We start from the raw sequence: 15821 nt of genomic DNA on the forward strand, positions 1-15821 counted from the left end.
TATCACGCTCCTTCCTCCACATTACCTTTTCTTCTTGAAGTTTATCTTTGATAGTTCCTTCATTAAGCGTCAGTGGGTGGCAAATACTTAGTCTTTGTCTAAAATATCTAAAAATGGCTTTATTTTACTCTTGCACTTGGCTGAGCATAGAATTCTGGGTTAAAAGTAATTTTGTCTTAAAACTTCGAATATATTGCTTCATTGTCCTTTTGTTCATAATAAGGCTATTAATCTGTCATTCCTCTGTAGTTTTGTTTACTTCCTGGTATTTTTATTTTTATTTAAAAAAGATTTTTTTTTAACGTTTATTTATTTTTGAGACAGAGAGAGACAGAGCATGAATGGGGGAGGGTCAGAGAGAGAGGGAGACACAGAATCGGAAACAGGCTCCAGGTTCTGAGCTGTCAGCACAGAGCCCGACACGGGGCTCAAACTCACAGACCGCGAGATCACGACCTGAGGCGAAGTCGGATGCTTAACCGACTGAGCCACCCAGGAGCCCCGACTTCCTGGTATTTTTAAAGATTTTTTTCCTTAACCTTAACATTCTTCAGACTCCCTAGAATGTAGCTAGGAATATATCTCTTTTTACTCACCCTGCTTAGCTCTACAGTTATGCTCCGAAGCTCTTGGGAACTCAAAATGAGAAAATGTTTCAACATTATCTTTTCAAATATTCAATGCCCACTATTTATTCTCTACTTTCAACAGTCCTGGAATCCATCTTTCTTATTTTCCATCTCGTTAGGTCTCTGAGACATGTTTTAAATTCTCCACAGTAGTGTCTTCCAATTCACAAATTCCCTTTGTCCAATACAACATTTACTCCATTAATTATGGGGTTTTTTTATTTCATTGACATTTCATTTATAAGATTTCTAATTGGTTCACTTTCACCCATAAATGTTCAAAATTAATATCCATCTGTATTCTTTAAGAATTTTCCTTTTTGTTTGTAGTTATTCTTTCCTTTGAGAAATTTAAGCTATTTGCAAGTCTTCTCTAGGAAAATTCCTTTTCATTACCTCATTCACAGAATGTGTTATCTATATTTTATAACATTATTCTCCTCATGTGCTTTGACATTTTACATCACAAGTTCATTTTGAGTCTGAATTTCTCATATTTTTGTTCTTCACTTTGCTCACCCTCACTCCATGTGCACTAGTGTTATGATGACCATCATCTAGCCCACTCTGGAAGTGATCTCACTTCCAGAGGTCTTTTACTGGGGACTTAAAACTCTCACCCTTCAAGAATACAGATCCTGTCATAAACCACAGGCTACTCCCTTGTACTGCTTCAGACATCAATTCACAGGGCACAACCCCAGGAAGATTGTAGCTTTTTTTGCTTCTAATGTAGAACCCCACACAAGCCTAAAATTTTATACCATATCATCCATCTGTTTTCCCATCATAATCAGGACATTTCAGCCTCCTTTACCCCTAAGATTTGTTGATTAGGTTCACATCCCCAACTCCACCTACCTGTCAATGTGTTTGTTTTACTTCTGATCCACAGAGATGGTTATCTTATTTTTGAAAATCCTTTATCTTTTTAATTAAAACTAATTTTTTTATCATTGATACCACTGTATGTGAGTCAGGGATTTTCTTAGGAACTCACAATGACATTTTGATTAGAAGTTCCTGCTTTCCTTATGTGAATGAAGCTTTTGGCTTACAGAATCATATTGGTATATTTAATATCAAAACCAAAATAATACATATGAAAAGCATATATAACTATGCTTTAAGAGAAAATAACTATGAATTAAAAAGCGAACTATTCATATGCTAAAAAAATTTTTTAAATAAAGTAGGCTTGCATTCTCCAAATTTTAGTAAAGCAATGTGAAAATTTTTAGAGACAATACTCTTACTATTCTACAACCTAAAGACACTGTCATACCAAGAAAGAAAATCATAAAGAATTCACAAATATGGGATGTATAGCAGAAGCATTAAGAGCATAAACTAGAAATTAATGGCATGGGTTCAAATCTTGGCTTTGTCACTCACTAGCAAGTTATAGAACTTCTTCCTACCTCAGTTTCCTCATTTTTTAAATGAAGATAATAATGCCAACATTGAAGGACTGTGACAAGCAGCAATAAATTTATATTTGTAAAGTATTTAGTACGAGCTGGGTATACAGTACTATACACACATTTGTTAACTAAAGAATGTTACAATGATTTTTACATAAAGACAAAATACACAATATTTATTGTCTCAATGAAATTAAAACTCTATAAGTAGAAAGCTGTATATGCTGTACCTGTTTGGTATTTTTATGTGTGCCTTGAATTGTCCTCTTTGATTTTCCACCAGTTTGACATTTAGATTTTCCTTCAAGGCAAGAATAGACAAATATAAAAGTCAACAAACGGATAATACAAAATTGAACTACACAAATCATTTGGACACTCTAACATATAATCTCCTTCTAGAGACCACAGAACAGTACAATCCATACATGGTCAATATAAAATTAAAAAAAAAAAAAAAACTTCCATGGTACCAGAAACTGATTTTATTGAATGGCTTTCTCAGAACTGGAATAAATCAACTTCTTAAATAAGTCAGATATTCCAGTAATTTAAAAACAAGATCAAGTTAGTGATATTCCTCAACTTATAAACAGGTCTGAAAAATACTTCTTTGAATTCAAAATTTATTTTAACAATCAAATCAAGAATATTTTTTACCATTTAAAAACTCAGTATTTTGATTAATTTATCTGATTTATGAAATACACAGTTTTATTGGGAAGAGAAGTTTTCAGTTCCTTGTATTCTTGACGTCATTTAAATCATTCTCACCTGTTTCTCACCAGTAGTTAGAAAGACACTAACTACTGGTGTTTTTTAAATTTTTTTAACATTTATTTATTACTGAGAGAGAGAGACAGACAGAACATGAGCATGGGAGGGGCAGAGAGAGGAGGAGACACAGAATCTGAAGCAAGCTCCAGGCTCTGAGATGTCAGCACACAGCCCAGTACAGGGCTCGAACTCACAAACAAGATAATGACCTGAACCGAAGTCAGATGCTTAACCAACTGAGCCACCCAGGCACCCCTAACTACTGTTTTATAATCACTCTATTCTTGAGAGCAAGACAAAACAGGAATAAGATTCTATCTATAATGTATAATAGAATGATTTTCCTTTCTGCAAAATAATTTTGGACCAGGACCCCTGAAAAGAGGTATAAGTGAAATGAGCCATAATACCTGTTAACAATTTAATCACACATAAGTGGGCCTCCCTCAAATGTTCTACCAGGGATAAAGGCATAGAACTACACTCACCTACACAGTCCTTATATTATTCATCCTTTGATTATAGAGAACAAGGTACCAGCAGATTTTTTAGAATATCCAGTAGAATAACCAGCTTAGAACAAGTACCAGAGAAAACAAATAAGAGAAGAAAACTATTAAAAACTGAATTATTATACTTAGAAATACGTGAGTATATATTATAGCCATAAATAAGAACAAGATGCTATTTTTTTAAAAAGAAAATAAAAATTTTCCTATTACTGGCAAAGTTCTGACAATATAAAATAATCCTCAAAAATTATGAAGTTAACATTCTTCTTTTGTCATCATTATTTAGAAATTCAGAAAGTTCTGATTCTCTGTGCTCATAGTTCCGTTATTTTGAAATAAGCATGAATGAAGCTTTAAATTTGTACTGGCCAATTTCTTATGCACTTACATGCAAAATCAGGTTATATACAGAGATGTGATTCACTGTTGTATTTTCTTTAGTTTTATGTTTTTTGACTATAAGAAACTTTAATAAATATAATAAAATAACCCATGGAAATGGGAAAATAAAATTTCGTTAATCATATATAACAACCATAAGACAATCTTAGGTCTTATAACTTTTATAGTAAATAATATTAATATATATTCTCTATCAAATAATTTAAAAACGTAACAGTAAGCTTCCTTATGAAAATTTTGGCTAATACAGAGGGGAGAAGTTAAGATGGCAGAGCAGTATGGAGACCCTGAGCTTGCCTTGTCCCTGAAATTCAGCTAGGTCAACATCAAACCATTTTGAACACCTTGGAAATTGACCTAAGGATTAACACAACAATCTGCATAACTTGAGCTACAGAACTCAGCGGATACACACTGCAGAGAGGTGAACTAGGGAAGAGAAAAGCCATGGAGGGTAGGAAACTGTTTTTGCAGAGAGAAGACAGAGAAAGGGGAGTGTGCAGCACATGAGAAGAGTGCAGGAAAAACACTCCCGTGCAAGTAGCTGGAGAGAAAGAGAGAGAAAGAGTGAAAACACTTGCAGGGGACTGAACAAGAAATCTGTTCCCCAAAACCACTGACAGGAAGAAAGGAGAGGGTTTCAATACCATCAGGATTATATAAACAGTGGAGCCCAGAGTCTAAAGTTCCGAAACTCAGTGCCTGGTGCTCTGGTGAAGAAATAAGGATGTAGATTCCCAGGAGCAGGCAGAGGGATCTAAGGGGTCCATGTGCCACCCCAGGAGAAGCGATTCCCCTGCTTGGAGTGCATTTGGTAGAGGCCACAAGGCCTGCCAACAGGCAAAGGTCCCAGCAGACCCCAGAGGGCAGCCATGTTCGCTGGTACTGGGACAAAGACACCACAGTGTGGTGAAACCCAGTAACAGCTGTGTTGTGATTTGACATAATCTCTGACCCTCTTCTGCTGTGCGATCGCATGAACATTTTCAGGGGCAATCCCGCACCCAGCCATTGCTCAGCAAGAACCTCCCACAGGGAGTCAGCACGGGTCCAAGCTGGAGGGGTCTCTGAAGTGTGAGGATTTGAAACACAACCCCATCTGATATAAAATTCTGGAGGGAGGTGCTGCCTGGCAGGCAGACAGCTTGGGACACGCAGAGGGTAGAGGCTGAAGGTGGACAGAGGCCTGAGACAAAGGAGGGGTGCTTGATTGTGAACTGGTGAAAGTGCAACATTCCTGTGCCAGAGACTAGGGAACTGGGTGAAGCCATTTCCACTCTCTGCACACATTTGCGCACAACAATGACAACCACAGTAAGCTAAGCAGTGAAACCTAGTGGAGAACAGAGCTGTTACACCAAGCCCCGCCCAACTGCGCCCTCCAAGCACATCCACTAGAAGACCAGCAGAAGTCACATCACATACTTAGTGAACAGATGGACTATACAGGGCTTCAAAGTTTCAGTTCTAGGGGAAACTGGATGCAACTTCATTAGGTTTCATTCTGTTTGCTGTTTTGCATTCGTTTTTTTTGCTTCTGTTTTTGATTAAATTGTTTTTTTTTCATTCTTTCATTTCATTCTCTTTAGTGGACACAAAGAGAAAAATTTATTTTTATTTTTTCTACTTTACATTTACTTTTTTTAATTTTTATTCTATTTCATTTTCTTTATATCACTTTATTCTATTTTATCTATTTTTAAAAAATTTTTAAATGTCTTATTTTTCTTTTCTTTCCCTTTTTTCTCTATCAAGATTCCTTCAACAAGCAGACTAAAAACACACCTAGGATATAGCTTCCTTTATTTGATTTTTGATTTTTCATTTTTCATTTTTATTTTTCACTTTATTTTTTTCTTCTTCCAAAATGACAAAACAAAGGAATTTACCCCAAAAGAAAGAGGAGGAAGAAATGACAGCCAGGGGCTTAATCAACACAGATATAAGCAAGATGTCTGAGCTAGAATTTATAAGCACAATAATAAGAATATTAGCTGGGGTTGACAAATGCATAAAATCCCTTCCTGCAGAGATTTAAAGAAATAAAATCTAGTCAGGATGAAATTACAAGTGCTATAACCGAGATGCAATCTCAAATGTATTCCACAATGGCAAGGATGGATGAGGCAGAGCAGCAAATCAATGATTTAGAAGATAAAGAGAATAATGAAGCAGAAAAGAGGAGGTAAACAGAGCAAAAGATCACGATACAAGACTTGGAGAATTCTGTGACTTATTAAAAAGGGATAACATTCGAATCATAGGAGTCTCAGAAGATGAAAAGAGAGAAAAAGAGGCAGAAGGTGTATGTGAGTGAATTTAAGCAGAAAACTTTCCTACTCTAGAGAAGAACGTAGACATCAAAATCCAAAAAACCAGGAAACTCCCATTAGATTCAACAAAAACCGACCATCACCAAGGCATATCGTAGTCAAATTCACAAAATACACAGATGAGAAAAGAATCATGAAAGCAGCAAGGCAAAAATGTTCTTAACCTATAAGGGAAGACAAATCACATTCGCAGCAGACCTATCCACAGAAACTTGGCAGGCCAGAAAGGAGTAGCAGAATATATTCAAAGTGCTGAACCGGAAAAATGTGCAGCCAAGAATTCTTTATCCAGTAAGGCTGTCATTCAAAAATAGAAGGAGAGATAAAGAGTTTCCCAAACAAAAACTAGAGGAGTTCATGACCACTAAACCAGCCCTGCAAGAAATGTTAAGGGGAACCCTTTGATTGGAGAGAAGACAAAAGAAAACAAAAAAGACCAAAAGCAACAAAGACTAGAAACAACCACAGAACATCACCAGAAACACCCTCTACAAGCAACACAATGGCACTAAACTCATATCTTTCAATACTCACTCTAAATGTCAATGGACTAAACATTTCACTCAAAAGACAGGGTATCAGAATGGATAAGAAAATGAGACCCGTCTATATGCTGCTTACAGGAGACTCATTTAGACCTAAAGACACCTGCAGATTGAAAGTAAGAGGATGGAGAACCATCTATCATGCAAATAGTCATCAAGAAGAAAGCTGGAGTAATTATACTTACATCAGACAAACTAGATTTTAAAATAAAGACTGTAACAAGAGATGAAGAAGGGCATTATATGGTAATTAAGGGGTCTATCCAGCAAGAAGATCTAACAATTATAAATATTTATGACCCCAATGTGGTAGAACCCAAATATATTAATCAATTAATCACAAACATAAAGAAACTCACTGATAATAATACCATAATAGAAGGGGACTTCAACATCCCAGTTAGAGCAAAGACAGATAATGTAGGCAGAAAATCAACAAAGAAACAATGGCTCTGAAAGACATACTGGACTGGATGGACTTAATAGATATATTTAGAATTTTCATCCTAAAGCAGGAGAATACACATTCTTCTCAAGTGCACATGGAATATTCTCCACGATGTATCACATACTGAGTCACAAATCAGCCCTCAACAAGTACAAAAAGATCAAGATCATACTTTGCATGCTATCAGACCACAACACTATGAAATTCAAAATCAACCACAAGAAAAAATTTAGAAAGACCACGAATATTTGGAGATTAAAGAACATTGTACTAAAGAATGAATAGGTTAACCAAGAAATTAAAGAGAAGATTAAAAAGTACATGGAAGCCAGTGAAAATGAAAATATGACAGCCCAAAACCTCTGGGATGCAGCAAAGGCAGTCATAAGAAGGAAGTACATAGCAATCCAGACCTTTCTGAAGAAGGAAGGTCTCAAATACATAACCTGACCTTACACCTAAAAGAGCTGGAAAAAGAACAGCAAATAAAGCCCCAAACCAGCAGATGATGGGAACTAATAAAGATTAAAGCAGAAATCAATGACAACAAAATTAAAAATAAGAAAAAAAAAAAACAAAAACAGAACAGATCAATGAAACCAGGAGTTGGTTCTCTGAAAGAATTAACAAAATTGATAAACCTCCTTTTGATCAAAAAGAAAAGGGGGGCGCCTGGGTGGCGCAGTCGGTTAAGCGTCCGACTTCAGCCAGGTCACGATCTCACAGTCTGTGAGTTCGAGCCCCGCGTCAGGCTCTGGGCTGATGGCTCGGAGCCCGGAGCCTGTTTCCGATGCTGTGTCTCCCTCTCTCTCTGCCCCTCCCCCGTTCATGCTCTGTCTCTCTCTGTCCCAAAAATAAATAAAAAACGTTGAAAGAAAAAAAAAAAAAAAAAGAAAAGAAAAGGGAGGGGCACCTGGATGGCTCAATAAGTTAAGCATCCAACTTCAGCTCAGATCATGATCTCACAGTCCATGAGTTCAAGCCCCACGTCAGGCTCTGTGCTGACAGCTCAGAGCCTTGAGACTGATTTGGATTCTGTGTCTCCCTCTCTCTCTCTGCACCTCCCTGCTCGTGCTTTCTCTCCCTCCATCCCTCCCTCCCTCTCTCTCCCTCTCTCTCAAAAATAAACACTAAAAAAAAATTTTTTTTAAGAAAATGGAAAAGAACCCAAATAAATAAAATCATGAGTGAAAGAGGAGAGATCACAACCAACACTGCAAAATTATAAACAATATTAAGAGAATAGTATGAGCAATTATAGGCCAACAAACTGGGCAATCTGGAAGAAATGGAAAATTCCTAGAAACACATAAACTACCAAAATTGAAACAAAAAGAAATAGAAAATTTGAACAGACCCATAACCAGTAAAAAATTGAATCAGTGATCAAAAATGTACCAACAAACAAGAATCCAGGGCTGGATGGCTTTCCAGGAGAATTCTACTAAACATGTAAAGAAGAGTTAATACCTTGCTGTTCCAAGAAATAGCAATTGAAGGAAAAATTCAAAACTTGTTCTATGAGGCCACCATTACCTTGATTCTAAAACCAGACAAGATCCCACTAAAAAGGAAAAGTACAGACTAATTTCCCTGATGAACATGTATGCAAAAATTCTCAACAAGATACTAGGAAACTGGATCCAACAATACATTAACAGAATCATTCACCACGATCAAGTGGAATTTATTCCTGGGATACAGAGCTGGTTCAATATCTCCAAATTAATCAATGTGATACATCGCATTGATAAAAGAAAGGATAAGAACCACATGATCCTCTCAATAGACGTAGAATACAGCATCCTTTCTTGATTAAAAAAAAAAACTTTTATACAAAAAAAATAGGTATAGAAAGATCACACGTCAAGAATATAAAGGCCATATACAAAACCCACCACTGATATCATCCTCAGTGGGGAAAAACTGAGAGCTTTTCCCCTAAGGTCAGGAACATGACAAGGATGTCCACTCTCACCACTGTTATTCAACACAGCATTGGAAATCCCAGCCTCAGCAGACAACACAAAGAAATAAAATGCATCCAAATCAACAAGGAGGAAGTCAAACATTCACTCTTTACAAAGGACATGATACTCTATATGAAAAACCCAAAAGACTCCACCAAAAACTGCGAGGACTGATCCATGAGTTCAGCAAAGTCACAGGATATAAAATCAATGTACAGAAATTGGTTGCATTTCTATATACCAATAATGAAACAGCAAAAAGAGAAATCAAGGACTCAATCCCATTTACAATTGCACCAAAACCATAAGATATCCAGGAAGAAACCTAACCAAAGATGTGAAAAGTTTATACACCGAAAACTATAGAAAGCTTATGAAATAAATTGAAGAAGACACAAAAAAAACCATTCCATGCTCATGGATTGGAAAAGCAAATATTGTTAAAATGTCAATACTACCCAAAGCAAGCTACACATTCAATGCAATCCCTATCAAAATAACACCAACATTCTTCACAGAGCTAGAACAAACAATTCTAAAATTAGTATGGAACCAGAAAAGACCCATAATAGCCAAAGCAATCCTGAAAAAGATAACCAAAGCTGGAGGCATCACAATTCCGAACTTCAAGCTATATTACAAAGCTGTAATCATCAAGACAGTATGGTACTGGCACATAAACAGACACACAGATCAATGGACCAGAACAGAGAACCCAAAATGGATCCACAAATGTATGGCCAACTAATCTTTGACAAAGCAGAAAGGATATCTAGTGGAAAAAAGATAGTCTCTTCCAGCAAATAGTAAGGGGAAAACTACACAACAACATGCAGAAAAATGAACCTGGGCCACTTTCTTACACCATACACAAAAATAAACTCAAAATGGATTAAAGATCTAAATGTAAGACAGGAAGCCATCAAAATCCTAGAGAAGAAAACAGGCAACAACCTCTTTGACCTCAGCCACAGCAACTTCTTACTTCCCTCCATGCAAGGGAAACAAAAGCAAAAATGAACTATTGGGAAGGACCTCATCAAGACAAAAAGCTTCTCCACAACAAAGGAAACAATCAGCAAAACTAAAACGCAACCAACGAAAGGGGAGAACATATTTGCAAATGACATAGCAGACAAAGGGTTAATATCCAAAATCTATAAAGAACTTAAACTCAATGCTCAGAAAACAAATAATCAGTGAAGAAATGGGCAAAGACATGAATAGACACTTTTCAAAGGAAAACATCCACGTAGCTAACAGACACATGAAAAAATGCTCAACATCACTCATCATCAGGGAAATACAAATCAAAACCACAATGAGATACCATCTCACACCTGTCAGAATGGCTAACATTAACAACTCAGGCAACAACCGATGTTGGCAAAGATGCAGAGAAAGAGGATCTCTTTTGCACTGCTGGTGGGAATGTAAACTGGTTCAGCCACTCTGGAAAACAGTATGGAGGTTCCTCAAAAAATTAAAATAGAACCGCTCCTATGATCCAGCAATTGCACTACCAGGTATTTATCCACAGGATACAGGAGTGCTGATTTGAAGAGGCACATGCACCTCTATGTTTATAGCAGCACTATCAACAATAGCCAAAGTATGGAAAGAGCCCAAATGTCCATCGACGGATGAATGGATAAAGAAGATGTGGTATATATACACAATCAAATATTACTCGGTGATCAAAAAGAATGAAATCCTGCCACTTGCAAAATGTGGAGGGAACTAGAGGATATTTGTCAGAGAAAGACTAATATCATATGATTTCACTCACGTGGAATTTAAGAACAAAACACATGAACATAAGGGAAGCAAAAATAATAAAAACAAAAGGAGATAAACCATAAGAGAACTCTTAAGTACAGAGGACAAACTGAGTGAGGGTTGCTGGCAGAGTGTTGGGTGGTGGGGAGAGCTAAAGGGGCATGGAGCATTAAGAGGACACTTGTTGGGATGAGCACTGGGTGTTATATGTAAGTGATGAATCATTAAATTCTATTCCTGAAATCATTATTACACTATATGTTACCTAACTTGGATTTAAATTAAAAAAATTTTTTTTTGGCTAGAATAGAGCTAAATATAAAAAGATAAATTTGGGATGCCTCAGTGGCTCAGTTGGTTAAGTGTCTGACTTTGGCTCAGGTCATGATCTCAAAGTTCATGAGTTCGAGTCCCATGTCAGGCTCTGTGCTGACAGCTCAGAGCCTGGAGCCTGCTTCAGATTCTGTGTTTCCATCTCTCTCCGCCCCTCCCCAACAGTTCAACAGTCCCATCAGTTCATTCGTTCCTGCTCTCTCAAAAAATAAACATTTAAAAAAATTTTTAAGACAAATTTAATTTCCCTCTCTATTCAGTAATTTTTGATTCAAAGTAACTGTTCCTTAAAAATATCTAGGAAGACTGGCAAAGAAAAGCTACTGAGGGAGGACTGGTCCAAACAGATTTTTTTTTAAATTTTTTTTTAATGTTTATTTTTGAGAGAGAGACCGTGTGTGAGCAGGGGAGTTGTCAGCACAGAGCCCAATGCAGGGCCTGAACCCTCGAGCCGTGAGACGACCTGAGGCGAAGTTGGATGCTTAACCAACTGAGCCACCCAGGCACCCCTAAACAGATATTTTAATATACTATAATGCCTCTATAATTAAAACAGCATGGCCTTCATACATGAATGAACACCCCAGTGAAATAGAATATAACTACATATGGAAATTCAATTTATGATAAGCTGACATCTCAAAAAAAATGGGGCCAAGATAGACTTTATAGTAAGTGATGCTGGAGCAACTTGTTTACCATATGGGAAAAGATAAAATGAGACCCACAACTCACACAATATGCAAGAATAAACTACAAATGGATCAGAGATAAAAGTGTAGAAAGTAAAATACAGATAAAATAAACTTTTAAGTAAAAAAGTATAAAAAGCAAGATAAAATGTAAAAAAATAGGTAAACATATACAGAGAGGGAAGGAGGTAAACCATAAGAGACTCTTAAAAACTGAGAATAAACTGAGGGTTGATGGGGGGTGGGAGGGAGGGGCAAGTGGGTGACGGGCATTGAGAAGGGCACCTGTTGGGATGAGCACTGGGTGTTGTATGGAAACCAACTTGACAATAAATTTTATATTTTAAAAAATATATGTAAACATAAAGTAAATTCAAAAGAATAAAACACAGATGAACTCTTATATGGCTTGAAACATCCTGCTGGGTAAGGGTGTTCTCAAAGAAGAAAAATATGTCAAAAGGAAACAGGAGCCAGCTTAAAACAGGTGTCCCACTGACAGAACAATTAAGACAAACCTAGAACAATTTAAGCATCAAAACAGAGTGATAGATTATAACTTTAATTTTTTTTTTAACGTTTTTATTTTTGAGACAGAGAGAGACAGAGCATGAACGGGGGAGGGGCAGAGAGAGAGGGAGACACAGAATCGGAAGCAGGGTCCAGGCTCTGAGCCATCAGCCCAGAGCCCGACACGGGGCTCAAACTCACGGACCGTGAGATTGTGACCTGAGCTGAAGTCGGACACCCAACCGACTGAGCCACCCAGGCGCCGCGATAGATTATAACTTTAAATAAGAAATTAAATTAAATTAGAAATCATGACCCCATGCAAATATAAACTTACACATATAAATACAAAGAGAAAAGAGAAACCTCTTCTTTACATTAGAATGTCAGCTAATAGGGGCATCTGGGTGGCTCAGTTGATTAAGCGCTGATTTTGGCTCAGGTTATGATCTTACAGTTTGTGAGTTCAAGCCCAGAGTCATGCTCTGTGCTGACAGCTCACAGCCTGGAGCCTGCTTTGGATTCTGGGTCTCCCTCTCTCCCTCTCTCTCTCTCTGCCCCTCATCCACTTGTGTGCACGCACTCTCTCTCTCTTTCAAAAATAAATAAACTTTTTAATAAAATGTCAGCTAGGGGCACCTCGTTGGCTCAGTTGGTTGAGCCTCCAACTTTGGCTCAGGTCATGATCTCATGGTGCAGGAGTTCAAGCTCCACATCAGGTTGTCTGCTGTCAGCTCAGAGCCTGCTTTGGATTATATGTCCCCCCTTCTCTCTGCCCCTTCCACACTCACGTTTTCTCTCTCAAAAATCAATAAATCTTTTTTTTTTAATGTCAGTTAATAAGTATAGAAGGAACGCTGAGGTTAGCAAATCACCATTTTACAACCACCAGAGTAATAACTTACTCAGCTAAGAATTATCAACAGAAGCTGAAAGTAGTGGGTAGACTGTTTTAAGAGATATTTACATAGTTTCAAACTATCTTACCACATATCACTTATTAATTACAAATGAAAAAGTTAGTCACTTAACAGTAGAGAAACTCAGAAGATAACCAAGTGGTAAATGTTGACATCGATCGTAACAAAATAAAACCACTATCTTGTGCCTCCTATGATGCCCTGAAAAGGACACAACATAATTTCTACAGAATCCCTCCAAAAATATATAACTGAGTCTAATCATGAAAGGACATCACACAAACCCAGTATGAGGAATATTCTACAAGCCCTCAGAAAATTTCAAAGTGAGGTGCCCTTTGGCACATTCCACCCTCCTTTTTTCTATATCTCCAGACAATCTTCTGGATCCCCAGGATCTAGGCAGTGCTCACAATCATTCTACCCATTGAAGTGAAAGAACTAGTTCAAATAATAACTAAAGAAATACACTCATCTTTTATTTTCTAAAACATTATATTAAACTATATCTAGGTAACTGTGGTGAATACAGTAAAATTTTAAAGCCTCTTTATTTTCAGAAGAATTTAACAAAAGAAAAAAATCTAAATCTCCTATAACTTAAAAAAGAAAATTAATATGCCGATCATAACCCACATTCCTTCCTATGTGAAAGAGCAAAACTAACACTTTCATGAAACCGTTTGTATATTAGCTAAGATAAAAAAGCAACAGAAAAGTTATTTCCTATTTAATGCATGCTAATTTGCTCAAGAATTTGAATTGTAAACTGTTTTCGGTCCATCTACTGTTTAGGGCTAAATATATCCTCCTAATTTACAACAAAAATGAAACTTCTTAAAAACACATACCATCATCATCTTTGCTTTCTAGTGGAACACTCCAAGCTATCAGATTTCTTGCTGTACGACCCTCCTCCGCAACTATTCTCCTTACTTTGTCATGACTATTCGAGCGCTGGAATGAAGCCTATATAGAGAAAAGAGAATATTTATTATACTATTAGATTAGTCAACATATAAAATATATTTGGCTGACAAATTCATTATTTCTCACATTTTCTCATAAAGGAAACACTTAAAACTAATTTGGGATTGAAAGATTAAACGAGGAAAAGAAAGTAAGTCAGAGATTTTTTATTTCTAAAAAGACTGATTTTACAACTTTAAAAATAAACAAATTACTTCAAGAATAAATACAATCTTCAGTTTGGAAATGTGCTCTTCTAAGAAGCACAAATACTGCTGTGTACACACTGTAGCACCACCACTTACGTATCACAGGTCTGATACCTCTGATTTTAATCCCACGCATAGGGTTGATTTTACTCTTTCCCTTTCTTCATTTGTAATTTCTTTCTCTACCAGTGAGAAACTCAGTTCTCATTATCTAAATTTACTTACATGTTCAATTCTAACATACAAATAAAATAGTTTCATAATTGCGAGCCCACAACTCTGAGAAACATATTATTAAGATTACATTTCTATAAAGTTATCTTTAGCCTTACAGCATCCAAAGTACTGCATTTTGTTTTACAAAATTACTTAAATTAGTACTTCCCATCCTCACTACTTTCAGTGTGATTACGTTATTCACATTCCATTTTGGGTTCTCCTCACCTGCTGGTTAATTTTAATTGCTTGTTTATTGCGGGAGTATGTGAAAGAAAGCAATACATTATTCTCAAAGAAACTGCTTGACGAGTGGTATGACTTGAAGAGAGGAAAAAGGCATTACCCTCTAAAGCATGGGTCAACAAACTTCTACAAAGGGCCAGATAATAATTTATTTCAGGCTTTGCAGGCCATACAATCTCTGTGACAACTACTCAATCATAGTTTTTGTATGAAAGCAGCCAGAATTTAACTTCTACATCTTTAAAATAAATACCTACCCCTACATTCTTTCATTCCTCTGACTTTACGCCGGATATACACGTGGCATCTACTTACCTAACTCATAAGCTTACACCAAAACTCATTAATCTGTGACCACTATTCCAACTCCATCCTGTGCAAAATTCTTGAATCATCTCTATTCCCATACTTTCCAATAAATTTAACACAATAAAATCTCCTTTTGATTAAACACATCTCCCAATGATTATTAGCTCTATAGATAACTTAGATTGGCATCTATCATTTAGGTTACCTAAGCATTGTTTAACCAAGGAGTATAACTATTTCTTTCAGGCCAGATGAACAAGTTTAAGTAGGTGGCCTGCTTTTCATCTCTTTTTCCAATAATTCCAGATATTTCCAATAATTATGCAATCACATAAAATCTTATAGGTAGATAAATGGAGATACATATCAGATCACAAAATCCATCATTCTATACATTATTCTCTAACTCAAGAGTCTTCATAAATTCATGAATTTCTAGGAACTAAAGTTATCACAAGATAGCAATGCTGCAGTAATGTCTGAACAGAAAACTGGAAATCTAATATTCTTTTCTTCTATAAATATTTCAGTTCTACCATAAATTTTGCAAAGTTAGTTCTTTTACATTCAGTACACATGCACACATTCAAAGAAAGAG

At 36.4% G+C, this 15821-nt stretch overlaps 1 protein-coding gene across 3 annotated transcripts in view; it reads right to left on the reverse strand.

The window, feature by feature from the left end:
• Positions 1 to 15821, reverse strand: part of SCAPER (S-phase cyclin A associated protein in the ER) — a 535605-nt gene that overhangs the window by 487826 nt on the left and 31958 nt on the right. For all 3 annotated transcript variants that reach the window (XM_043554938.1, XM_043554936.1, XM_043554937.1), the window contains exons 3-4: positions 14126 to 14243; positions 2284 to 2354 (exon numbers count right to left, since the gene is read on the reverse strand). In XM_043554938.1, the coding sequence (XP_043410873.1) occupies positions 2284 to 2354; positions 14126 to 14243 (189 nt within the window). The remainder of the gene's footprint in view (positions 1 to 2283; positions 2355 to 14125; positions 14244 to 15821) is intronic.

The sequence above is a fragment of the Prionailurus bengalensis genome, chromosome B3 (assembly GCF_016509475.1).
Source record: "Prionailurus bengalensis isolate Pbe53 chromosome B3, Fcat_Pben_1.1_paternal_pri, whole genome shotgun sequence".
Classification (NCBI taxonomy): Eukaryota; Metazoa; Chordata; class Mammalia; order Carnivora; family Felidae; genus Prionailurus; species Prionailurus bengalensis.